The sequence below is a fragment of the Colias croceus genome, chromosome 11 (genome assembly GCF_905220415.1).
Source record: "Colias croceus chromosome 11, ilColCroc2.1".
Taxonomy (NCBI): domain Eukaryota; kingdom Metazoa; phylum Arthropoda; class Insecta; order Lepidoptera; family Pieridae; genus Colias; species Colias croceus.
The window spans coordinates 6,968,596-6,994,132 of record NC_059547.1 but is presented as its reverse complement, the minus strand read 5'-3'; the positions used below and the strand labels follow the sequence as shown (position 1 = coordinate 6,994,132).

The 25,537-nt window shown below is 31.7% G+C and overlaps 3 protein-coding genes across 3 annotated transcripts in view; 2 read left to right on the top strand and 1 right to left on the bottom strand.

The window, feature by feature from the left end:
* LOC123695541 overlaps window positions 1-8,353 on the bottom strand; it is a 42,470-nt gene extending 34,117 nt beyond the window's left edge. Inside the window, exon 1 of the mRNA XM_045641418.1 lies at window positions 8,155-8,353. The gene's annotated coding sequence lies outside the window, so the exon portion shown is untranslated. The remainder of the gene's footprint in view (window positions 1-8,154) is intronic.
* A 1,579-nt stretch (window positions 8,354-9,932) lies between these two features.
* On the top strand, window positions 9,933-16,590 carry LOC123695464 (protein I'm not dead yet-like). Its single transcript, XM_045641321.1, has 15 exons — window positions 9,933-10,039; window positions 10,225-10,357; window positions 10,719-10,871; window positions 11,547-11,662; window positions 11,979-12,093; window positions 12,356-12,458; window positions 13,409-13,469; window positions 13,622-13,747; window positions 14,119-14,233; window positions 14,616-14,731; window positions 14,823-14,914; window positions 15,043-15,135; window positions 15,232-15,425; window positions 15,926-16,063; window positions 16,304-16,590. Exons 1-15 carry the CDS (start codon window positions 10,032-10,034, stop codon window positions 16,418-16,420), a joined length of 1,680 nt encoding a protein of 559 aa, XP_045497277.1. The 5' UTR covers window positions 9,933-10,031; the 3' UTR covers window positions 16,421-16,590.
* Window positions 16,591-16,927: 337 nt separating this feature from the next.
* Window positions 16,928-25,194, top strand: LOC123695462 (protein I'm not dead yet-like). Its single transcript, XM_045641320.1, has 15 exons — window positions 16,928-17,177; window positions 17,368-17,494; window positions 18,227-18,379; window positions 19,232-19,347; window positions 20,154-20,268; window positions 21,234-21,336; window positions 21,490-21,550; window positions 21,631-21,756; window positions 22,313-22,427; window positions 22,529-22,644; window positions 22,856-22,947; window positions 23,154-23,243; window positions 24,007-24,206; window positions 24,466-24,603; window positions 25,046-25,194. Exons 1-15 carry the CDS (start codon window positions 17,092-17,094, stop codon window positions 25,184-25,186), a joined length of 1,779 nt encoding a protein of 592 aa, XP_045497276.1. The 5' UTR covers window positions 16,928-17,091; the 3' UTR covers window positions 25,187-25,194.
* Window positions 25,195-25,537: the final 343 nt, after the last annotated feature.

Below are 25,537 nucleotides of genomic sequence, written 5' to 3'. Positions count from 1 at the left end.
TGCACTTCTAATATTAACTTATTTTATATAATACACAATTTTGTTTACATTTTTAAAGGAGGTCAAGATCACACATCATTTGTGCCTTATAAAACCTCCATAAACACACACACATAAACACAGTTTCCTTATTATTCAAATGCCATATTCTTTGTTTCATGGTCTTATAACATTCTAACACTTTAATTTTATTTTGAACGAATTCAAATACTAGTTACACTAAACAATATGTATTCGTATTATATGTATAACTCGTAGCACATGAACAATTCATTTCATACGATATTCCAAAAAGTATGCTAAACATTGTTTCCTTTGAAGAGAATAAATTATGCAATTTTGAATACATAACGCCGGTAAAGTAGGGGAGCGGGGGGCACGTTGTTACAATTTTTAGATAATTATTAATATTACAAAAGCTATCAAATAATGTATACATTTTATTGCTTTTATCATTAGTATGTCTATTCAGCTAGTAGAATAGCATTGGAAAAATATTAAAATTAACGTAATTTTTCTCATAATAAATAATTATTGAAATAAGTCGATTGGAACAACTTACCCCTGACTTGGGGCTAGTTGTTACAGCTTCGGGGTACGATGTTACAGTAGGTAAATAAACAAAATGAACAATAATAAATCACTTATTTTTTATTATTTCAAAACGTTATGAATAAAAGAGACTATTTTGAACGGTCGTATAACATTTATAAGCAATTATAATATCTATATCGTAATTTTCCAACTTTTTAACAGTAATAATCACATAACTTTGGCAGGAACTTTCTTCAATCTTATATAAAACACTTTTTCATTACTGAATCAGAAAACTTCGTCAGTAAATACTAACATATTGTAATAAATTATTTATACTTTTTTAACTTGGCACTTCAGTCAAACTAAAATCTACTAGGTACATTTTGCTTTCTTTACGAATGCTCGTTTTATTCTGCAGTACTTCTGCCGCAGCAGATTCATAAACTTCTTGACTAGTTGTACCTCTTTCCGCTTTTCTTTTATAGTTTCTCATTCTAAAAAAAACATTGAGTATTTAGAATTAAAAAAGAATTGAAAGATGAACCATTGTTTTAAAAAGCAAGAATGCGCCCGTCGGAACGAAAGCTTCAATTTCTTTCCATTTATTCTAATTTTTAAGTACAGCGTAGTCATTTCTAAAATATGATACTCAATGAGATGAACGATAATACAAGGTCTGAGGCAAGTCTTTACATGTAACAACCTACCCCGAAAAATTGTAACAACCTGCCCCATGGTATGTTTTTTAATTAAAATTAAAGCCGCCATTAATGGATATCAATAGCAGAATAAAACGCTATTACAAATTAAAACTTGATACATTATGAACGTTCGAGGTGAAAAAAATTTAGAGAATAACAAATATAGACAGCAGGAATCAAAAATTTCGTAAAAGATTTTGTTACTTTCTTGATGGAAATCGAGACACGTGCACATAACCTAACAGTTTGCCGCTCGGCGGGTCACTGATTGTTTTTTTGCAACGCACGATGTTATAACGAAACAAATGAGTCTACTTACGTCTACCAAAGAGTTAAAAATCCCGGTAAAAAATGCGTGTAACTTCTTACCCCTGTAACAACAAGCCCCCCGCTCCCCTACTTCTGAACTTTTCAGAGTAAGTATTTCCCCGTTAGAATCGTCAAATTTATGCAATGTCGAAACTAGGATTTAGTTTTCCTGCCACGGAACTATTTTGAATTTTTGAATTAGTTGACTTTTCTGAATATTATTATGTTTATTTATGTAGATATAATTTACGAATAACAAGAAGAGATTTAAGCATTCGACACGTAATTCTACACAATCTCAGTCCATAAAGTTGGTAAAATGTTAAACATTTTGAGATGATGTATGTAACAAAATGAGATACTTAATACGAAAATTAAACGCGATATACCTACATCGGTTAATATAAAAGAAACTTCTGTATTTTTTAAATATATACTCGATAATTTTCATTAGATTATATTCATAACTCTCAAACAGTAAATGTAAAATCCAACGATTTTAAGACATAGTTATGCATACTGTTTTGTTGCTATCGATAACTACAAGAAGAATAGATAAGGATATTTAACTAAATTTATGTGTATTGTCTAAGAGCAGTGTGGATTGTACTATAGTTTCAATTGCGGGAAGCTTATTTATTACATCTGCAGTTAGGCGTTTTCAATACATATATAAAATCATTAAATTTTTCACGACTGGAGTTTCCAATACTTTCTGTAATAATAAATTTGTTTTTTTTCTAATAAATAACTTTTTTATTTGAATATATGCAGCAGAATATTTAAAAATATTTGATTATTATTCACGCAAAAACTGCTGCGATAACTATTTTTGGTTGAATTTAAGTAGGTAACGCAGAAATTTTGTATGCAGATTTGCGCCTTTGATATATGAACCGCTGTTATCCTGGTGCTTATAACATAATAATTATTAATATTCTTCCAATATTTTAATAACCGAATTCATAAAAATTGTGTGTGGAAAATGTGGTTAGGAATATATAAAACCATTCTAACCAGTTACTATATGTAATGGATGATACTGGATGTCCGAGCGTGAAAATTGGCAAGAGTATCTGCTTTTTTATATGTACATTCGCGTAGCTCTAATAATAGATTACATGTGGATCTGTACTGATTGAGATGTCTTGATTCTATGACTCATTAGCAATCAATAAAGAGGAAGCTAACTTTAATACGATGTACATTTATTTGATTGCGTTTTTATTTTAGTTCTATAAATTATTCTGAAGCTGAAGCCAAGCGGGTTACGATTTTTATGTGTTGGACGTATGTATCCCATAGTTTGTCTAATCTTAATATATATAAATCTCGTGTCACAATGTTTGTCCTCAATAGACTCCTAAACCACTTATCCGATTATAATTAAATTCGCACACCATGTGCAGTTCGATCCAACTTGAGAGATAGGATAGTTTAAATCTCAAATCGTTTTAGAGAAAGCGGGCGAAGCCGCGGGCGGTAAGCTAGTGTCTATATAAAAAATGGTTTGATGAATTTAATTTAGCGGTGTTTAAATACAGGTATTTGCTTCAATTCAGCATGTCAAATATTTTTATGATTGTAAAACGTCGATAAATCAACAATTTTTATCTAATCCATACCTACTAATATTATAAATGCGAAAGTAGCTCTGTCTGTTACTCAATCACGCTTAAACTATTGAACCAATTTGCATGAAATTTAACCTTTTATTGCGAAATATGTACCACGGGCGAAGCCGAGGCGGACCGCTTGTAAGTCATAAACAGAAATACTTGTCACAAAACGCTAACATTACTAGGCATTATTTACTTGAACCTTATCTTCCATAAACGCCAGTTATAAAGTAAACTGCGTTATAATATTATATAGTATGGAAAGAATAAGTTCATTGTTGTATTTCTAAGTATCCGTGTATTGTGAAGTACGCAACTCTCAAACACCTTAAAGCTTTTCAGCGGCGGTACCTAAGTAGTTAAAACTTCACCTTTCTGTGGTATTATAATACCTTTATACAATGTATGCGGCTTTATTGATAGCGATATTGTTAGAAAGTTCTTTTATAACCGAACAGTCTGTTTTACTTTGCTTTTAAATTCTTTGGAATATCCGCTCAAACGTTTCGAGTTGAATGCACATAGTTTAAATAATTTCCTTGATCAAAATATGTTGGATGTTCATAATATGAATATCGTAGAGATATTGCTGTTTTAATCGTTATGGAATACTAGCGGTCCCCCCCGGCTTCGCCCGTGGTACATATTTCGCAATAAAAAGTAGCCTATGTCCTTTCTCGCGTATCAAAATATCTCCATACCAAATTTCATGCAAATTGGTACAGTAGTTTAGGCGTGATTGAGTAACAGACAGACAGACAGAGTTACTTTCGCATTTATAATATTAGTGTGGATGTTAATTAATTTTTTTGCCGGTGTCCATGAAGAATATTAATTATTTTGTCTAGGAAAATTTACATATTAAAAACAAAAGAGGACACATACAAAACAATAATAAAAAAAATACAGAACATGTTACATGTTTGTTAAACTACAAAGGACGAAATGTACCTAATTGATTCTCTGGCAAAATGAGGTCAACACAGTGCGTATTAAATAGGTATTTTATGTTAAGAAAACTGTAATAAACTTCATACCTTAGTAAATAAAAGCTACAATAAAATATTTGTTATATTAATATAGATCTATAATAAATACGAAGTCGTACCTAATGAAATACGAAGATGGTTATTATGGAGAGAATACGTATACATGCACCACAAGCTAGCCGGGGCAGACTGCTAGTAACGAATATAAAACAATAAAGTACATAAACTTTCTTCGACACATAAATTCACCTAAGATAAAGATTAAGATAGATCACTGATCAGTTATGACTTGACTGGAAAGTTTTTGATGTTGATTTTTCCTAACTTGATATTACTATTAATGTAATTACAAGGGTTGCCAGTAAGTTTTCTTTGAATTTTAACTTATCATATTATGTTATACGCTTTACAATATTTTCAACTTTATTATGGGAACACACACTGATATACAGTTTATTGAATGCCAGATCTATATATATAAAAATGAAACCCATTTTCCTTTGTCACGGCATCACACGTGAACGGGTGGACCGATTTCGATAATTCTTTTTTTATTATATTCCTTAAAGTACGAGCGAAGCCACGGGCGAAGCCGGGGTGGACCGCTAGTATTTTATAAATGTGACATTTCTTTAATAATTAGCTACGATGCGATACGAAATTCATGATTTTTTGTAAGGACCTATTTCACATTGGATCCTCTAATTGCCAGCAGTACACAGAAATACTCGTATTCATTCGCCAGTGACCAATACTTTGAATCAAACTAAAACTTTGTTCCTACCCAAATGAATAGAATTTCATTCTTTGTTTTAGACTTGTCCGATGCAAAGTTAACATTTCATACCCGCATACTAGGGAGAACTTTATCGATACAGCATTCATACACTGGCTTTTCACGTTGTTTGAATGAAAACGAAAAAGTTCTGCCGATTTCAACGGGCTTCAAGAGGATTTAAAATTAATAATTCTTTTGTTATTTGGTGAGTTTCTATTTTCATGAATAGGCTTGAAACCCAGGGATTATTAAGTAAGGGTTATTTAAAATCCTATAGGTTTATTGTAAAGGAAATCAGATATTAAAAATTAAAATTGTGTATTGAAGCTAAAATTGAGAGGCTGAAAATTGCGTTTCGCTTTTATCACACTTTAGCTCTTTGTATTGTTGTTATCTGGTACGAGGCGTGAAAATTAGTTCATACTATAATCATATGAAGTTCATTGACCTTTTATTTAAAAGTTTTTATCTGACTATAATTCATATATTTAAATTAAACCAGCAAAGCCAAAGTTGAAAAATATATGATAGAAATAAAGCGAAAAAGTGTGACTGAAACTATTTTCCACTTATCACTCAACGTTTAGTAGGTACAAGAATTTCTGTATACACGAAGGAGTTCGAACCTACACCTACATTAAATATTTTCGTCATTACTATTCCGTCTGATTTGTGAAGACCACAATAGATCAACGTTATAATTTAATATAGTAGACCGTACATAATATTATATAAACTCGAAAATTATTTATGTGTCTTTAAAAAATCAACGTTATAATTTCGTTATAGTTTGAATGGTATCAATATTAATTAGTATATTAATTTTCCCTCTTATAAGTACAATATCTATCTACACTCATAATGCTGAAGATAGGTTGTTTGTTTGTTTAGCTGAACGCACTAATCTCCACAACCACTATTTATTTTTGTGTTAGATAGTCCGTTAATGGAAAAAGGCTTAAGACTACATTGTTAAATCACGTATGTCAAAGAAGAACAGTGGGGAAAGGAGAAATAAATATTCCTTGTGATGTTGCATGTGCTTGCTCATTAACTAAAAAAAAATTGAGAGGAAGCCCAATATATTCGAGTATTTTTGTTAATTCATTATTACCCAATTTTTTACTATTTTAAATATCCTATCCTCATATTATCATCATTGGCTGGAGTGGACTCTACATTCTACAAGCCTGAGAATAAGAAATAAGAATAATGTGTCATTTTATCGTATTTTTATAGACTTTCATTAGAACCAGTTCAATAAAATAAAGTAGTTACAAAGAAAACGCAACTTTCACATTTGTATTTTACAAAAAAAAATATTGAAATAATTGGAAAAATAAAAAGCAATTTATACGATAAATTCCTATGAATTTTCAATACAGAACAAATAATAGAACTTACGATAATACAATGTGAACTATAAAGACGATTATTTGAAGAAATTTGTTGAATGAAAACTATTCTTTATAAAAAAATTTCAACCAATCGTTTAACTAAGGTATATAAACCATACCACAAAGTATTTTTACACCAACAGAGGAATTTGATAAATTATAAACATCTGTCCGTTTGTATAATAGCTTAATTGGTTAATTGCAGACAGCGTTTGGGTGAAATATGTTTTTAAATAAGAAAACAGGCGGAAGTTTACCATTTAGTAGGATGCCCGTAATATATTATTAGCCCTATCTAATACATTATAATGTGAAACGTTCTTCAATCTTAGGTCATTTATTACAGAGCATGAAAAATAAATCTTCGCATCAAAACATATTTATCTCGACACAAAAAAAAACTCGATTTATGTCTTATATACCGTGGAATCTGTTTAGTTCACATCCATCAAGTCAATTTTATTTAATTATAGTCAAATGGAATCATAATTATTATAAGAAAACTAGCGGTCCGCCCCGGCTTCGCCCGTAGTACGTTTTCTCTACATAAGATCCATCCTCGTACTTCAAGAAATATAATAAAAAAAGAATTATCGAAATCGGTTCAGCCGTTCTCGAGTTATGCGCTTACCAACACATTTTGCGATTCATTTTTATATATATATAAGATTGTACATACTATTACTTACTCACATATTCGTATTTAAATATATTAAAAATACGGTTAAGTAAATATTATATACTACTAGTGGTCCGCCCCGGCTTCGCCCGTGGTACCTACATGTTTAAACTATCCTATCTCTCAAGTTGGATCAAACTGCACATGGTGTGCGAATTTTATTATAATCGGTTAAGTGGTTTAGGAGTCCATTGAGGACAAACATTGTGACACGAGATTTATATATATTAAGATTAAATATTATATTATATATATGTAATAGTAAAAATCCCTCTTGTTCATTACATTTTAGGTATCTTTTCGTCATTTTCATGATATTAATCCTGTTTTACACCTTTATTAAAACTTAAAAGTTCATTATTGATATTGCTTGAATTACCTATAACTATCGAATTAGAATTATCAGAAAAAGTTAACGAGATTAGTCTACATCAGCTTTAGTACCATTTTATATTTTTTGTATAACACATAAGACTCTTGTATATAATATTATGTATTAAAATCCTTTATTTATAAATGTAACACACTCTTTACTATACTCAAGTATCTACATACTTATTATTCATGCTATCGTTTTAGGAGTATACCCTAAGCCCCCAAAGCGGCTATTAAATGCTTTTATTGCCAAATATAAGACCCAAGGTGTAGATAAGGGTAAGCTGTTTTCCAACATTCTAGTTTAAATACACAAAGGGGACTTATAACAGACCTTAGGTAAATACAATAGTTTACAAAAATATGTCTAAACATTTTTAGAATAGGTACGTAAAAACTTCGCTTACACTCAAACTAATTCGAAAATAGACAATAGAGCGTAGTTCTAGAATGAAGAATACAAAACAAAATTGTCATAATTTTAAGATGTAATTTTAAAGTTATAATGATTATAATTTTAAAAATTAGTAATAATATAAACCGTGAATAGATATTTTGATTTTTGTTGTTGAAATAATTAAGTTATAGAGTCTGTTATAAAATAATATTTCCACAATAACTTTTCAACCCAAATCATAAAAGTCAGATTAAAACTTGCAAAACCACTTTAATTTACAAAGCGAATGCTTGCAGTAATAAAACATAAGATTTACGCACGCTACACTTTTTAAAACTAGGTGTGCAGTCTAAAATAATGCTAATGGACTAACCTGTTGATCCGTTCAATTCGCCACAACAGAGAACACACAGAACATAATTCGTATACAATCCTATGTATCACGGGTCAACATAATTACGTTACATTTTATTGTCACTTGAACACTTGAGAACTTCGGAGGTGGTTCTTGTACGGGCGGGATGGATGCGTGCGGACGTTGCCGGCGTGCCGCCCAACTAAACTCTGGTCCGGGCGGGAACGCACGTGGCGACGGGCTCTGGCTCTAGGGCTGCGCACGCCTGTTGCCGGGCTATAGTTTAATGCCGTGTTAGTGTTATTTAAAACTGCACGTACGCAACTTTTCTCTCGCAGCTCGTTCATTGTTGGAACACGACAAATAATAACAAAAGTTTAATGAGATGGTTACTTTTTGTTGCCAATGTAAACTTTTGGTGTTGTTTGTGAAAATATAGACGTCTGGTATTTCAGGGATAAATTAGTGACTATAAAATGTAATTACTGGTATGAAATGATAGGAACATGATATTTAATAATTCAAACATAAGAAATCAGACACATAATTAGATTAGTCCATGCCATAAAAGACGTAGGATATATACTACTATTATTTCAGTTACAGGATTTCAACACAAACTAATAATATAAAAATAAGAGCGGGCGCGCACGAGCAACTTAGTTGCCCGGCAACTATTTTGTCTCTGTCGCTGTCTCCTCGCAAAGTTTTGAACGATGCGCACAAGAAAGCGACGGCAACGCAACTTTTTCTTTAAAATTTTCTGCATTTATCAACATGGATTTCGAAGAGACGGTTGTGGTCTGTGCTCTTGTCCTTAGAAACCGAAGATGGTTTTAACGAAGTTATTTTTATTTAATACTTTTTAGTGTATTTTTCAACACGAATCAAACGAGCCCAAACTCGATAAAGTTGAGTCAATATATTACTAAGTTCCTATGGCCACCTTCCGATTCCATCATCAAATCAGCTCTATGTCATGATAATGTTTCATCGCTATCCAATTTACATACGTATACAAAATTTCAGTTCAATCGGTTACCTGGAAATGAATCAAAGTTACTTGCTACATTTCAATTAAGTCATCGAGATCAGACAAAAATGCTCACAAAATAATAACTACTGGGCTTATCTGAATAAATTTTATGGGGCCAATCCCACACCACTCTGCATCAAACAAAAAAAGAGTCACGTAAATCGGTTCAGAAACCTCGGAGTAATCGGTGTACATACATAAAAAAAATATACCGGCCGAATTGATAACCTCCTCCTTTTTTTTGAAGTCGGTTAAAACTACTGTGTACGAGAATAAATACGTTGACATAAATAAGTATTATCGCTACGCCGGTTACGCGGCAACTGGCCGGCGGCCGCCGACAGGCAACATTTTTGTCGCCGTGCGCGCACTTGCATTGAAACCAATAGATAGGGCGACAGTTGCGTCGCGGGCTTGTCTCCGAACCCGCGGACAAAAAAGTCTCCCGGGAGTTGCGTCGCTACGTACGCGCACTTTCATACTAGCCCATGGCTGGAGAGACAAAATAGTTGCGGAGACAAAATAGTTGCGGAGACAAAGTTGCTCGTGCGCGCTAGCTCTAAGATATCCCAGAAACCTTGAAAACCATTGAAAACTGTTCTATTTTATATTTTATCAACAACACTGTCAACAAATTAGTCAATAAATATGATTTAATGATATAAAAACTTATCCGAGAAGCTTTAGTTAGAACTGAAGACAGAAGAACTAGTGATTCTATTTTTAAAATACTGACATTTCATTTCAGACTATGAATTAGTGTAGTTTTATTAGGATGTTTTAAAATTAAATATTCTTTGATGTTTAATTATTATTGAACAGTTCTTAAAATAAGGATTAATAGGATTATCCAGTTATAATGTTGTCGTAAGTTTTTAAAGTGTTCATATTATGTACCCATTACGCTATTTCAAAAATTTACATGTTGAGGTTGTTACTCAGGTTATTTATCAATCTGTCCGATTAGATTTCACTGTTTAGTCTATATTGGAAGTAAGAAAAGTATAGTTTTTATCAAAGCCATCATAGCGTAAATGTATTTTGTTTTTCAGGAGGAAAGAAGAGCCCGATTTAGATACAATTGAAAAACTTAGAATATTTTGTGCCGTCCATTGGAGAGGACTTGTAACTTTTTTCATACCTATTATTTTATTGCCAATAATATATAGGTCTTCACCAGTTGAGGTATGTGCATTAAATTTAAATTAAATATGACAGAATTATTAAATAATATTCTGTTTGCTATTTAGATGATCATAATTGTAAAAAAGATTAATACAACACACAATTATTACAATTATTTTATTGATTATCGTCTTTGCATTAGATTTAAGTAATTATAATTAACTCTAGAAGAAGCAGAATAATTTTAAATCGTATTTTTTTACACCTTTCTCTTATCAAATTTAACATAAACAGTATTATTATGTGTCCGGACTCCGGGACTAAAAATACAATTTTTTCAAATAACTCAGAGGACTAATTTGTTTGCCCAATTTTCTGATTTATTACCTACCGTTTATAAACCTTGGAATAATAATTTTAGCATTCTAATATCGCAATGTATTGCCTGTGTATAATGGCGATATTCTGGGTGACGGAATGTATACCGTTGGCTGTGACGTCTTTCTTGCCGATGATATTGTTCCCCATGACCGGCGTGTTGAGTGCAACCGATGTTTGCAGAGCTTATATGAACGTGAGTATTGTTGAGTATTGTTATTTACTTATATAACCTGTGAAATGAGCTAATAATTGAATTAATGGTGTTTGTTATATTTTTGTGCACATCTTTTTAATCTTTTTTCTATACATATAGTTGTGGTAGTATTTTGATTCTCTATACAATATAATGTTCGGATAAGGCGGCATCAGAAATCGTTTTTAATAACGCTTGCAGCTTGTAAAAAATGACCTAAAGATGCTTATAAATAAGCTCTCTAGCAAAATATAAAACACGAAAACTAAATAGTAAACAATAGGTATTATGATATGCAAGAGTAAGCGCTTAGGTACTGTGTACTACGCAAAAAATAATGATTTCCAAAACAAGAGATCAAGTAGTTTCGTAATTATTTTTTTTATTTTTTTATTTTTTTTTAATATTATAGGACATTATTACACAAATCGACCTAGTCCCACAGTAAGCTCAATTAAGGCTTGTGTTGTGGGTACTAGGCGACGATAAATATAATATTTAATAAATACATATATAGATAATAACACCCAGACCCAAGAACAAATAATTGAGTTCATCACACAAATATTTGCCCTGACCGGGGATCGAACCCGGGACCGTCGGCTCAGTAGGCAGTTACTTTACCACTGCGCCAACCGCGTCGTCATTAAACATTATTTTATAAATATGTTTTAGGACACAATGATGATGTTTATAGGAAGTATGATTCTCGCGTATTCTGTTGAACAGTCGGGTCTTCACAAGAGGCTGGCGTATTTCGCCATTAGAATTATTGGATATTCGCACATGAAGTACGCTTTTTGTAAAATAAATTGATACTATGATACTCTTTACTGTACGTAGTTTAGCGGCTTATGTATTATGTAAAACTATCGTATTTGGAAAATAGTAGAATCAGTAGTTAGTAACTTAGTTTAAGAAGATAGAAACTTGGATTTTTTCAGCTGCATAAAATTGTAAGAAAAATTCACATCCATTAGAAATATAAAAGTTTCATTTCAAATAAATGAAAACTAGTACTGGAGACGTCATGTAGAGCTTTTTACCACGGATAAAGTGTATTAATAAGAAATTATAAAATAATATTATAATAAACTTTTGTTATAGGTTATTACTTGCTATGTCAATTGTAACGACCTTCGTGTCCATGTGGATCACGAATACTGCTGCTACTACCATGATGGTCCCCATCAACTTTGCTATACTAAAAGTGTTTGAAGATGTAAGTTCCCTTTTACATACTACAAATATTATTCTCAATAATTCTTATATAAAGGAGAATGAAAAAAAAATGTTGTGTGATCAAAATTTCTCGCTACACGCTCCTGTAGCGAGCAATTTAGTGACATTCCATTTATTATAATTAAAAAAAAACCCTTCTTACATTAGGTATTATAAAAGATTGACTCTACATACAGCATCATTAACATTTTTTCACAGATTTTTTAATTTCTTTACTTTATAGTTCACATGATTGTTTACAGCAAAAGCTACTGAAAATTTACGAAACGAACAAGGACGGTGAAAAGGTAGCCAGCGATATAACAACATGCTACTTTTGTGCAGCCACATATTCCGCCACAATAGGTGATCATTGCTTAAGAGCTAGCGCACACGAGCAACTTTGTCTCCGCAACTATTTTGTCTTTCCCACCTATGGCTAGTAAGAAAATGCGCGCACGTAGCGACGTAACTCCCCATAGAGTTGATGGGAGAGACAAAATAGTTGCGGAGACAAAAGTTGCTCGTGTGCGCTAGCTCTTATTATCATTTTTGAAGTATACATATCAAAGGAGGTTTTACTGTATATCCTGGGAAATAAAGGTGATTTTACTATATCCATTGTGGAAGGTGCTTGAATGCATTACCTATCTTCTGGGTACGTTAAGTGTGGGCAGATTTAAATAATCGATTGTGTTTTCATTTTATACCAATATAAACGAACCTATGAGAATCATACCATCAGGCTTTTCTTTTATGCAAATTGTATATTTGTTTTGTCAAAGAATGATTTGCATAGAACAAATATTGTGGTCACATTTTGGAATCGTTTTAAATACAAAATAGGCAACACATGCTGATACTCATATATTTTCATAGCTAACAAAATAAAATGTAATTATTTTTCATTTAAAGTAGACATTTTTAATCAAGATTTATTGTACGAATTTTTTGAAACAAATATACAAATAAGCACACTGTTCATACTTTGTAATTAATCATAAAAAGAATCAAACGAGAAAAGATAATTTTATTTCATTAAATTTTTTCTACTCGAACTAATCTCGCCTGTCCTTAAACCACAAATGAAAATTCTAGTTTCAATTACACGCTGAATTATTTTTCTAAAAGTTGAATCGGGTTCCTAGTTTTTTGCAAATAAATTCTGCAATAACATTCTTTATTGTTTAAAAGTTCTAACGTGATTGACGCATGGATCGATTTGATTATTTATATAAGGTTTTATTATTCGCAGTTGTGATAAAATGTTTAAAATTCTATGTTTTGTTAAAATAATTTATTTATTTTAATTGCAGGAGGTATTGGGACATTAGTTGGAACTGCAACAAATTTAGCATTCAAAGGGCTATTTGTTGCGTAAGTTTTCTAAAAGTTTTCATATAATTATAGTTCAGTCATATAATATGTCTCATATTATATGTAACTCCCATATTAAAATTATGCTTTACCATTATTTTATTAACCTATTTGATTGCAATAAAAAAGTACAATTCAATGTTATTTTTTAGGAATTATCCAAAAGCACAAGAATATTTATCTTTTCCTTTGTTCTCCGCATTTTCCGTGCCGCTTATGATTCTGTTGGAAGCTGCAATGATTATTCAAATGGCCGTTCAATTTTTGGGATTTCTCAGGTATTTACATAAATAAACAGGTAGGATAACATAAATGAAAATGTTTTGCATTGTAGAATTAAATTTTTTGAGTGGAAATAAGTTACTCTATTTGTATGGTCATACGTACATAGTGGACATCTTTGTCTATTCACTTATGTTTTATTATCATATCGATATTTCCGTTCTACACTATCAAATTCCAATCTTGGTAATATAAGAGAGATTTTAGTATAGATACTTTGATGTATTTATGAAAGAAACTTTGTATTGAAACTTCTTGAAATTGAACCTCAAATAAAACTTTAGTTTTATAGCCTGATTTTCATAATACAGATATATTATAAAGATTGTAAGAACTCGTCGTCTTATAGAACCCATTATCGTTTCAGGCCAACAAGCGATACGGCCAAGAAAACAAAAATATCCCCCGAGGGCATGAAAGCTGCCGAAAAGACCGTTAAGGAAGACACCGCTAAATTAGGCAGAATTTCCTTTTGGGAAATAGTAATTTTTTTCTTACTTTCATCATATAAAATTAGTCTTAATAATATTGCAACTGACAAAGCTTAATACACTTATACACACACGTACTTTCAATTAAATATTATAAATTTTAATCGATTCTTCCCTACATTCTTAACCACACTTAAAGGAACAACGATTTCTTGATATTGCATTCTCATGTTAGGAAATTTAACATGAATTAGTTTTTATGGTGAGAGATAGATAGAAAAAAAATATGATTAGATATCTATTTCTTAATCGAATCCACCCTATTATTATCTTCATATATCTTAGATGAGCTTCCTGTATACTGCACAAACAAGTTATTTATTTTTAGACTCCTCTGGGAATTGACTTAGTTTATATGGAGTGTATTTTCTAGATGGTCATTATTTTATTTGGAGGTGCAATGATTCTGTTTTTCTGCCGTTCTCCTCAAATGTTCAAGGGATGGGGTGATGCCATTCGAACTTATTTTGATCTATCAGATGAGAAATTGTAAGTTTAACCCAAATGTTCTTTGTTTTTTTGCTCGTTCTCCGTTAGACATTGGAATAATAGTTTTATATAAGACATCATTTTGTTACAGTGTTCGTGATTCAGCTTTAGCAGCTATTATTATGTTTCTGATGTTTTTGCTTCCATCTTCGTTGAAATTTTTCAAGAATTGCACCGCAAAGTGTAAGTTTTCAATTGACTATACACTTTTTGCAGTTGTTTGGTTTTGAGTTTTGTAACAGTAATCACCACTTCAATTATCAGGACCATTGTAAGGTATTTAATGAAAAATTTTGTTATTTCTTTCACAGATTATGAAGATTTGCCAAAAGGAAGAGTGGAATCTGTACTCAATTGGTCAAAAATCGTAACGGTTATGCCGTACAGCTTTACATTTCTCTTAGGTAACTTTTGTTTTTAGTTATGAACACAATTGCAAATACATTAGCTACGAGTTATTAGTATTAAAATTGTCATAATAAAATTATCTATATTTATAGGGGGAGGTTTTGCGTTATCCGAAGCGGCTAAACAAAGTGGACTTAACGAAAAAATTGGAGAATCTTTATCATCACTAAAGTCTCTACCGAATATTGTTATAATATTTTTCATAATAATAGTAGTCATTTTCTTCACAAATTTTGCCTCAAACGTCGCGATCGTGAATGTGTTTGCCCCAATTTTTATGCAAATGGTTAGTCGTTGTTGATATTTTCTTCATATATTGGCACAATTCTTTTGTTCTGTAAAATTTGTTAACCTACATAAAATTGTATTTCTTGTCCTAGAGATTTTTATGTCCTCCATACAATAGCTGTATTTAATTTAAATAATAAATATAAATAGTTCTATGTTCCTTTTTGACCGACTTCAAAAAAAGGAGGAGGTTATCAATTCGGCCGGTATGGTTTTTTTTATGTATGTACACCGATTACTCCGAGGTTTCTGAACCGATTTACGTGATTCTTTTTTTGTTCGATGCGGGATGGTGTCGAATTGGTCCCATAAAAAATTTATTCGGATAGGCCCAGTAGTTTTTATTTTTAAATGAGCATTTTTGTCTGTATTTGTAAATGTTGCAAATGCAAGTTGGTTGTTTTTAACGCAGTTATCACTTGTCGCATTTCCAATGACTACCATTAAGTACTATAAAATATTTTTCAAACACTTTCAAACACTTATCTTTAATTCCAGGCACAGCAAATAAACCAAAACCCGCTGTGGTACTGCATCACAGCTGGGGTCACAGCTTCATTTTGTTTCATGATACCAGTGGGTACTCCCGGGAACTTAGTTGTTCAGAGCGCCGCCAGCATACCGACGCAGAAAATGGTGTGTTTTCCTATTTATTTGTTATGGAATAAATTGATATCATCCCTGAGCTTTAGGGTTCAGATAAACACGTTATATTTATTACTCTAAATAAACAATCGTGTTTATTACTTAAAATGATTGCCTTCATACAGTATGTTTGAGCTACTAAACTCTTGAGCTAACTGTAACATTTTTTTAATTACTTTCTATAAACCTTGATTTACATCACGAAGCTTGCTAAAATGAAATGTATTCCAGATCAAAGCTGGTTTCGGGCCGACAGTATCCACAGTCATCATAACGTGGCTGTTAGTCGTATTCTACGCGCCAATCATCTGGCCCGACCTTCTAACGATGCCCGAATGGACGAAGTGAACGTTTACCTTCTTTGTAAGACGTGTTTTTCTTTCATTAATTAGATATGAAGTTTCAATGTTATGTTACAATGTGTGTGTACAAATAAAGCGGGAAATGTTGATGTGTTTGTTATTGTGTAGATTTTGTAGGCACTTGAAGTATTGGTAGCGATTTGAGAGTTTCAGAAGGAGTTGGGAAAAGTCGTAGAAAGTAGTAACGAGATGGCGGGTAACGAGAACTGAGTGTTATCGTCGTCAGGGGACGGAGCACTGTATCTATCTGCACTTGAGAAAGTTGTTCTTGTGAAAAATTTATCTTCTTATTAATTCAACATATAATTCATTCTTTGTTTCATATAAAAATGTATCGTTAAAACAGAAATAGTAATTTATTAAACGATAATATTCTCAACTGAATGGTCATGAAAAAGTACCTATTTATATGAAAAAGTATAGAAAAATATATAAAATAAATATGTAAGTAATAATACTCGGATTACTATGTTACATGCAGATGTACCATTTGAAATAGTGGCAATTGTTATTATGTAATATCTTAAATAGGTTTTCTTTTTATCTTTCTCTACATAGAGAAAGTAGTTCTAAATGTTGTTTTCGCCATAACCAACCAGATTATAATGAAAAAATTTGCAAGCATTTGGTGAAATTGTAGCATCTTACCTTAATATAATGGCTACACAAAGTGATAGCGTAACTAATTTCGATGAAGATAATGTATCCGAGGATTTGGACACTAAGCAAAATGAAGATGCACCGTAAGTATAATAATTTCAATATTTAAAATTGACATTATTATTCGTAAACTTCCACAAGTAACCGAAGAGTTTTTTAGACCGTAAAGGCTTTGACGCAACTAGTTCATCTTAATGCAAGAAGTAGTTAAGATGTTTTTTTCCTTTTCCTCGGGTTTTGGATTTTATTCTTATAGATCTGTTTTTATTTTAGAGCTGATGATACTCCGTTGACCCGTAAGGATAAAATGAAAATAATTTTAAGCTCGTACTGGCGTGGTCTTGTATGTGTTGTAACTCCGATTATTTTGATACCGATTCTTCTTTCGTTTCCTACTGAGGTAAGATTTTAAGGTTTACCAATGCATATTTTTGGACTTGATTTCTGATTTAGACTAGTTAGTTAACTTTTAGTTAAAATATTTCCTAAATTAGTCCTCCAAAAATCGTAAAAATCAAGGTATAAATCAGTAGACGTATTTTTACCATTAAAATCGACACTAAAAAAGTCTTTTTTTATGATCATATTATAAGAAACTCGATGAAAAAATTTAAATACTAAAACCAACTGATGCGAAAATATTCGTATTACAATAAGCACTTAACTCTTAGACCTACAACGACTAGACATGCATATTATCCTAGAATTACTTCCTAGACTAAGGGTATGTGACATTTACAAATCTACAGCCATTAGATCTACCGAAGAGATATTAGTTTGTTTGGAAGTAGATTAAGCGCTACTGTATGTTCTGTACGGCGTTTGTACACTATGCAATTAAATTATAACGTAACATTCCTTAATGTTGTACTAATTATTTCTATTTTGTAAATGATAAAATGAAGAAATTATAGAAAGGCTAGGGGCCGGTTTCATCTTATGCTGATATCGCGAAAAGATTTTAACAAGTTTTGTATAATATGTTCTGTTTAGCCTGTGATTAAAAAATCAGTCAAAAATTTCAAATATGCTATCAGAGAGTTTATTTTGAGCAAATGGTGAAACTGGTCCTTCAATCTTATTTATAAGGCATACAAAATGAGGCTAATTAATATTCTATTAACATTTTCAGAAATACCAATGGTGTGCTTATACTTTGGTGTTGATGGCTGTTTATTGGGTAACTGAATGTATCCCATTACCTGTTACTTCTTTCTTACCGATATTCATATTCCCTCTCACAGGAGTTATGAGTACGACTGCTTGCTGTTTGTGTTATATGAACGTAAGATCAGTCTTAGTACCTTATTGTTTGTAGTACCTAAATTATTATAATGTTTTACACACGAGAAGAAATTTTGTAAAATCGGCTTGGTTGATTTTTACACAATTAATATATTAGATCCATATCTTATTCATGTTTTTCATCTCTATGTTCATTATACTTCATGTAATGGTATAAATAAAGAAAGGCCATGCTAAAGGGCATGTTCATTGTTCATAAAATACCAATCGAATAACATATAATATAAAGATATTTTAATTAAGTACCATAACAATGTTACATTGAGACGTACAATTATTATTATTATGAAATCACAATATGAACACAATATATGATTTGTATAGAGAAACTATGGCTTTTCTTTGTAGAAACTGCTTTCCGAACTGATGCAACCTAATTGGCGTGTAATACGATGATTCAAAAGCGCTTCTTAAAGTACAGTAGAATAAGTGTTTCTTTTTGAGTCTAATGTATCATTTTTTTATTTAAATCCTTATTTATTTTACACTAGCAGTTTGTAACAGCATCTACCAGGTTTTGCTGGGGGGAAAGAGCTATTGATTAAAGACCTAGACTAATTTTAACAAATCTAATATATAAAAATCAATGCCACTTTTCGTTGTAATTCCATAACTCGAGAACGGCTGAACCGATTTCGATAATTCTTTTTTTATTATATTCCTTGAAGTACGAGGATGGTTCTTATGTAGAGAAAACGTTAATATGTACCACGGGCGAAGCCGGGGCGGACCGCTAGTAAAGAATAAAAACTCTTTCCTCTTTGTAATGAATGTAAGTATTTATTATCTTCTATGTTTTCGTTTAATGAGGATTAAATATAAATGTTTCCAGGATACAATTATGATGTTTCTTGGTAGTATGATTATTGCTTATGCAGTGGAACAATCTGGCCTTCATAAGCGCTTGGCTCTCTGCGCTATTCGTGCTATTGGTTATTCGCATTACAGGTATTGTAATTTAATTTATTACCTTTATAAATAACTAGCGGTCCGCCCCGGCTTCGCCCGTGGTACATATTCACGTTTTCTCTACATAAGAACCATCCTCGTACTTCAAGGAATATAATAAAAAAAGAATTGTCGAAATCGGTTCAGCCGTTCTCGAGTTATGCGCTTACCAACACATTTTGCGATTCATTTTTATATATAAGAAGAAGATACATTTAAATAATACATTTTAGTGAAATGCTCTTCTACATAAATATCAGCTAGACTTTGAAAACTAAACTTATCCAGTTTGTGATTTGCCTTAATTTCGGCTTAGCTGCATAAAAGGCCTTATTAGTCTAATATTAGAAATCCTATTAAGAAGTGATTATCAACAAACTGTAACAATATTCTATTATGGTATTAAGTTCTGACCTTCTATTGAAGTACAACGAACTAAATGAAAAAATAAGCGAAAAAATATTTTTTTCCTTCGGCAAACCTACATAGGCAATATTTGGTAAACAAATCAGATCGACCCAACCCTTGATACCGTTATAACGACCTACTGTAATATCCTCTGACTAGACTTTTCACTTTAACACACATGCAACCATATCAATAGCAATTGACCTAAAAATAAACTACGTCTGGTATATTTGTACAGTCTCTAATTATTATGGTAATTTGTAAAAAGGAAAATACACGTAAACACATTATTTTCGGTCATATAATCTAACGCTACCGTTTACACTTACATATTTATTAGTATAATTAAGGATTTGAAAGCTATATTATTTTAATTCTATAAAGTTTTTGTATTTTAGGCTATTATTTGCAATGTGTTTCATCACAATGTTTATCTCCATGTGGATAACAAATACTGCGGCAACAACTTTGATGGTTCCTATTAACTTCGCGGTGCTGAAAGTATTTGAAGACGTAAGTATATGTTATGCTTCAAGAGCAAAAACAAAAGCTGCCAAAGCTCCGGAATATCAACCGTAACCCTATATGCAGATGGTAGCAGCTATCCATACTAATATTATAAATGCGAAAGTAACTCTGTCTGTCTGTTACTCAATCACGACGTAACTACTGAACCAATTTGCATGAAATTTGGTATAGAGATATTTTGATACCCGAGAAAGGACATAGGCTACTTTTTACCCCGGGACATAGGATAGGTTTTATACCGGAAATCTCACGGGAACGAGAACTACGCGGGTTTTTCTTTGACTACGCGGACGATGCCGCGGGTGGAAAGCTAGTGTATAATATTTATCTTAAATTAACATGGCACCACCTTAACATACTCTCGTAATGCCCGAAAATGTGTAAAGTTTACAAACATATTTTTAAGTTATAGAAGTCGAGCCACGTTACAGGTAAAATATTATGATGAGTGATAATGCATTTCACATGTCAGTACGATTTTAAATGCTTTGTAAACATAAAAGTGAAGTCCTACATGACCCCAAGTGGGGTAAGGGGCAGATGCATTATACATCTGTTTCACTGATCAATTTTCTTTAGGGACAAGTAGGTGATCAGCCTTCTGTGTCCTGCCAGACCGATACATTTTTTTTTCTTCGTCTCCACCGGTAATCGAACCCAGGACCCTCGGTTCTACGCTCACGCGTCAACCACTGTACCAAGGAGGCGGTTTTAAACATAAGGAGATATCTATTGAGTAGATCCACATTATTTTTATATCAAAACTAGCGGTCCGCCCCGGCTTCGCCCGTGGTATGTTTTTACGTTTTCTCTCCATAAGAACCATTCTCGTACTTCAAGAAATGTAATAAAAAAAGAATTAACGAAATCGGTTCAGTTCTCGAGTTATGTGCTTACCAACACATTTTGCGATTCATTTTTATATTATAGATGTTAAAATTTGTTCACAGCAAAACCTACTAACCATTTATGACGTAAATAGTAATGGTGAAAAAATTGCATCGGATATAACCACATGTTATTTTTGCGCAGCAACTTTTTCAGCTACAATAGGTATGAAAATAAACGCATATTGTACTTTATTGTTTAAAAAATAAATAAAGAAACATACAAAGTCAGAAAGAAAAGAAAAACTCTCATAGCAAAATATTTTAACACTTTGTGAAAATTAATATAACAGTGAGTTTAAAGTTATAATGATTTCAGGCGGTATTGGTACCTTAGTAGGAACGGCCACCAACTTTGTTTTTAAGGGATTATTTGCAAAGTACGTACTAAGTTATCCCTTTTATGTAAAATTAGCATATAAATAAATATAAACATAATTTTCAAAATTTGTTTATTCAGGGCGTATCCAAAAGCTCCAGAATATTTATCGTTCCCAAAGTTTTCTGCATTTGCGATTCCCTACATGTTACTGATGGAAGCAGCTATGTATATTTATCTAATCGTTGTATACTTTGGATTTTTAAGGTAAGAATAAGAAAATTACTAATATTTAAACTTCATTATATTCTCCTAACCTCACATCGACGAGAAGAATAAGAAAAAAGTTTACTTTTACCACAGATAATAAACCTACATAATTTAGAGCTTTATAAAGACCAAGCCGTAGCTCGAAAACTTGTCCAATACCTATTAATGAGTGTTTCAAATTTTTTAACAAGGAAAATTAAATTAAAATATATTTTGAATAAAAATCTTGTTTTATCTCATAATTAATATAAAATTAAGATGTCTTAATTACATTTATTACTTGTGATTTAAGCCCGGCTGAATAGACTGTAATTATTTTGGGTTGTTGGCTTTGTCTACGCCTGTATTAGTTTCAAAAAACAATTTAATAAATAAAATTTGTTAATCCATAAGGTCTATCTATCTAATTCAATCAATAGTAAATAAAATTAAGGAATGATTATTATGAGAAAAAACATTTCACAAGTTACATTATTTTCATGTAGATGTGTAGACTTGTAGGGTCAGGAAATCATTCAACTCAAATGTTACTAAGTAATGAGTTTATATTCAGGCCAAAGAGTGAAACGGCTCAAAGCTCGAAGTTGCCAGCCTCAGGCATTGACGCTGCGAAAAGGGCGGTAAATGAGGATTATGAAAAGTTGGGGAAAATTACGTATTGGGAAATTGTGAGCTTTCCAATAATTATTATATTTACATGATAATTTTTTCCTTTATTATAATAATGCTGGCTGGTATGCTTTATACGATAAATAATTCATATTTTCAGAGTGTTATTCTGTTGTTCTCGTTAGCGATATCTTTGTTCTTTTGCCGTTCGCCGCAAATATTTGTTGGATGGGGTGATCAAATTAATAACTATTTTGGATTGGGAAATAATAAATTGTAAGTACTTTTAACAGAAAATTCGTTGCAATTTTAAAAACATGACGTATATTGAATGATTATAATCTATCAATGAATTTGGCTCTACGTCTTATTTGATGAACGAAGTTTGATATTTTTTAATAACTATCATTTCTTATACTTGGATTTTTTTCCATAGAAACAATACTATCAAGTGTCATCATTTGATTCACACATTTGAATTTTGTAGTGTTCAAGATTCGTCTGCAGCAATGTTGATTGCTTTTTTGATGTTTCTTCTGCCCTCAACGTTAGGATTCTTCAACAATTGTAAAGCTAAAGGTATTTTTTTAAGTTTGAATGATTGTACTAACGAAATAATTCGTCACGATCAGGATTTCTAATAATAGGATTGGTTTTATTTAAAAACAAATTTGATTAGACATATCAAAATATACCTACATAAATTATTTATATTATTCCATTATCTCTATTATTTCTAAATATTGCTCAATTCATGTCGCAGGAAAATATTCTATTCATTTCAGAGTATGGTGACTTCCCAAAATCAATACCATCCGTTCTTCAATGGAAACCTATGAACACCATCTTGCCGTACAGCTTTATGTTCCTATTAGGCAAGTTTCTCCTTTAGTCCTATTTTAAATATTCAGTATCGACAGAAGTAGTATACCTTAGTTTATAATATTACTAGCCTACTGCCCGCGGCTTCGCCCGCTTTCTCTAAAACGATTTGAGATTTAAACTATCCTATCTCTCAAGTTGGATCGAACTGCACATGGTGTGCGAATTTTATTATAATCGGTTAAGTGGTTTAGGAGTTCATTAAGGACAAACATTGTGACACGAGATTTATAAATATAATACTAGTGGTCCGCCCCAGCTTCGCCCGTGGTACATACTTCCAATAAAAGGTAGCCTTCCTTTCTCGGGTATCAAAATATTGGAGATAACCAAATTTCATGCAAATTGGTTCAGTAGTTCAGGCGTGATTGAGTAACAGACAGACACAGAGTTACTTTCACATTATTATAATATTAGTATGGATTATATTCTTGCCGGTTCATCTCTGCAGAAATTTCGTACCAGTGCTAAATTTTTGTATTAACTTTTTTATGACAATTCAAAAGTTCTAGAATAAGTTTAATTGAATAAATAAGTTTGAGTTTGAGTTTTTATAATCCTCATTAAAATCGGATCAGCAAAGTTCGAGATTTCATTTAAAAATAAAACCATTGGTAGAGTGAACATTTAAAAGTAGAAGTATATTTTTATTGAACTTTTATTATCATTCCAAGCTAATACTTATAAAACTTCGCTTCAGTTGTTTTATTCGTTCTTAAAATAATGATTGATCTTGATATAAAAAAATTATTTGAGGTGGTGGATTTGCCCTGTCCGAAGCAGCAAAAGAAGATTACACTGACTTAAATGGAAAAATTGGCACATTTTTGAGAAATTTCAGACACTTGAGCAACGGATCCATACTTTTGCTGATAATTATATTTACCGTGTTTATCACTAATTTTGCATCCAATGTTGCTGTATGTAACGTCATCGCGCCTATCGTTATGCAGTTGGTAAGCTTATGTGCTTGTTCTTTTATTAAAAAAAATCCCAAGTATTTGTATTATCTTAGAAAAACCCCATGCCGAAACGGTAGTTAGTCCCTTGACGCGACTTTGAAATTTTACTCTCAACGCGCCTAAAGAAGTTTCACTTCAATAATGACCTAGTATCGCAAATATAATACATCGAAGCCGTAAAATTAGGTGAAATTTACTAAACTACGGTTATAGAAAGGTAATAAATGAGATCGTTTTTGGTTCCTATTTTCAGGCAAAAGAGATTCACCAGAATCCACTATGGTATAACATAGCTGCAGGTTATTCAGCTTCCTACGCCTTCTGTCTTCCTGTCGGGACTCCGGGGAATCTCATAGTTCAGAGTGTTGCGAATATTCCTACTGCAAAAATGGTAACGGAAATTAAAATAACTAATAATTTAAGGATGGTGTGTCGTAAAAGCTTCGTGTTGTGCTTATTGAAGCTTATTTCTAATAATAGGATTAGGTACAAAAAATAGAGAAAAAAATAATTATTTAAGGATGGTGTGTCGTAAAAGTTAGTTCTTCGTGTTGTGCTTATTGAAGCTTATATTTTCTAATAATAGTAAAAATAGAGCATGCTAGGGATTTCCTTAGCTTTATTTTCTATGCATAATAATCTTTTGTGTATTATAATCATAAAGTAAATAACATGAAACATTATACCCCAATTGAAAACATGAACATAATAAAAAAAAAAAAACAATTTTCTATTTGGAATTGATGTGAATGAAATGTAATAAAACTTACTCCTACGGAAAAATAATAGCATTTCTACATTTGAAGTATTTCCTATATCGATTAACTTTTCAGATTAAAGCAGGCCTTGGTCCAACCATCACTACGATAATTCTCACGTGGATTTTCGTGTATTTCTGGGCTCCTGTTATTTGGCCTGATCTTCACTATGTTCAAGATTGGATGCAAGATACGAGAAGCAAATTTATGTACTAATGCATAAATAAAATGAGTCAATGTTAATAATTTGTATTTCTTTTTCTGGTTTTAGACATGGATATGTCATTTATTTATTTTATTCACTGAAGATTAACATTTCGCAATATATTAAAATTTAAAATACATACCGAGTACATTATACATTACATAGTAATAGATACAGTACATAATGAGTGAGCATAAACAAAGGCAAATTATGTTGTTTAACCATAAAAAAATAATAGCTAACTTGATTAATTAATTAATATTGTTGGGCCAATTATATTGGGACTACACTGCACTATCATACATTGAGCATTGACTAATCTGAAACACTTGTTGCAGCAAGTGTCGTGGTTTAGGTGTAAA

Bases quoted from the DNA above. Each gene is read 5' to 3' on its own strand.
- LOC123695464 (XM_045641321.1), top strand. The intron at 13,748-14,118 runs GTATTTACATAA...TTATCGTTTCAG, and splicing joins CAATTTTTGGGATTTCTCAG to GCCAACAAGCGATACGGCCA. The intron at 15,426-15,925 runs GTTAGTCGTTGT...CTTTAATTCCAG, and splicing joins CCCCAATTTTTATGCAAATG to GCACAGCAAATAAACCAAAA.
- LOC123695462 (XM_045641320.1), top strand. From the start codon at position 17,092: ATGGCTACACAAAGTGATAGCGTAACTAATTTCGATGAAGATAATGTA. The intron at 17,178-17,367 runs GTAAGTATAATA...TTTTTATTTTAG, and splicing joins AAGCAAAATGAAGATGCACC to AGCTGATGATACTCCGTTGA. The intron at 21,551-21,630 runs GTACGTACTAAG...TTGTTTATTCAG, and splicing joins TTTAAGGGATTATTTGCAAA to GGCGTATCCAAAAGCTCCAG.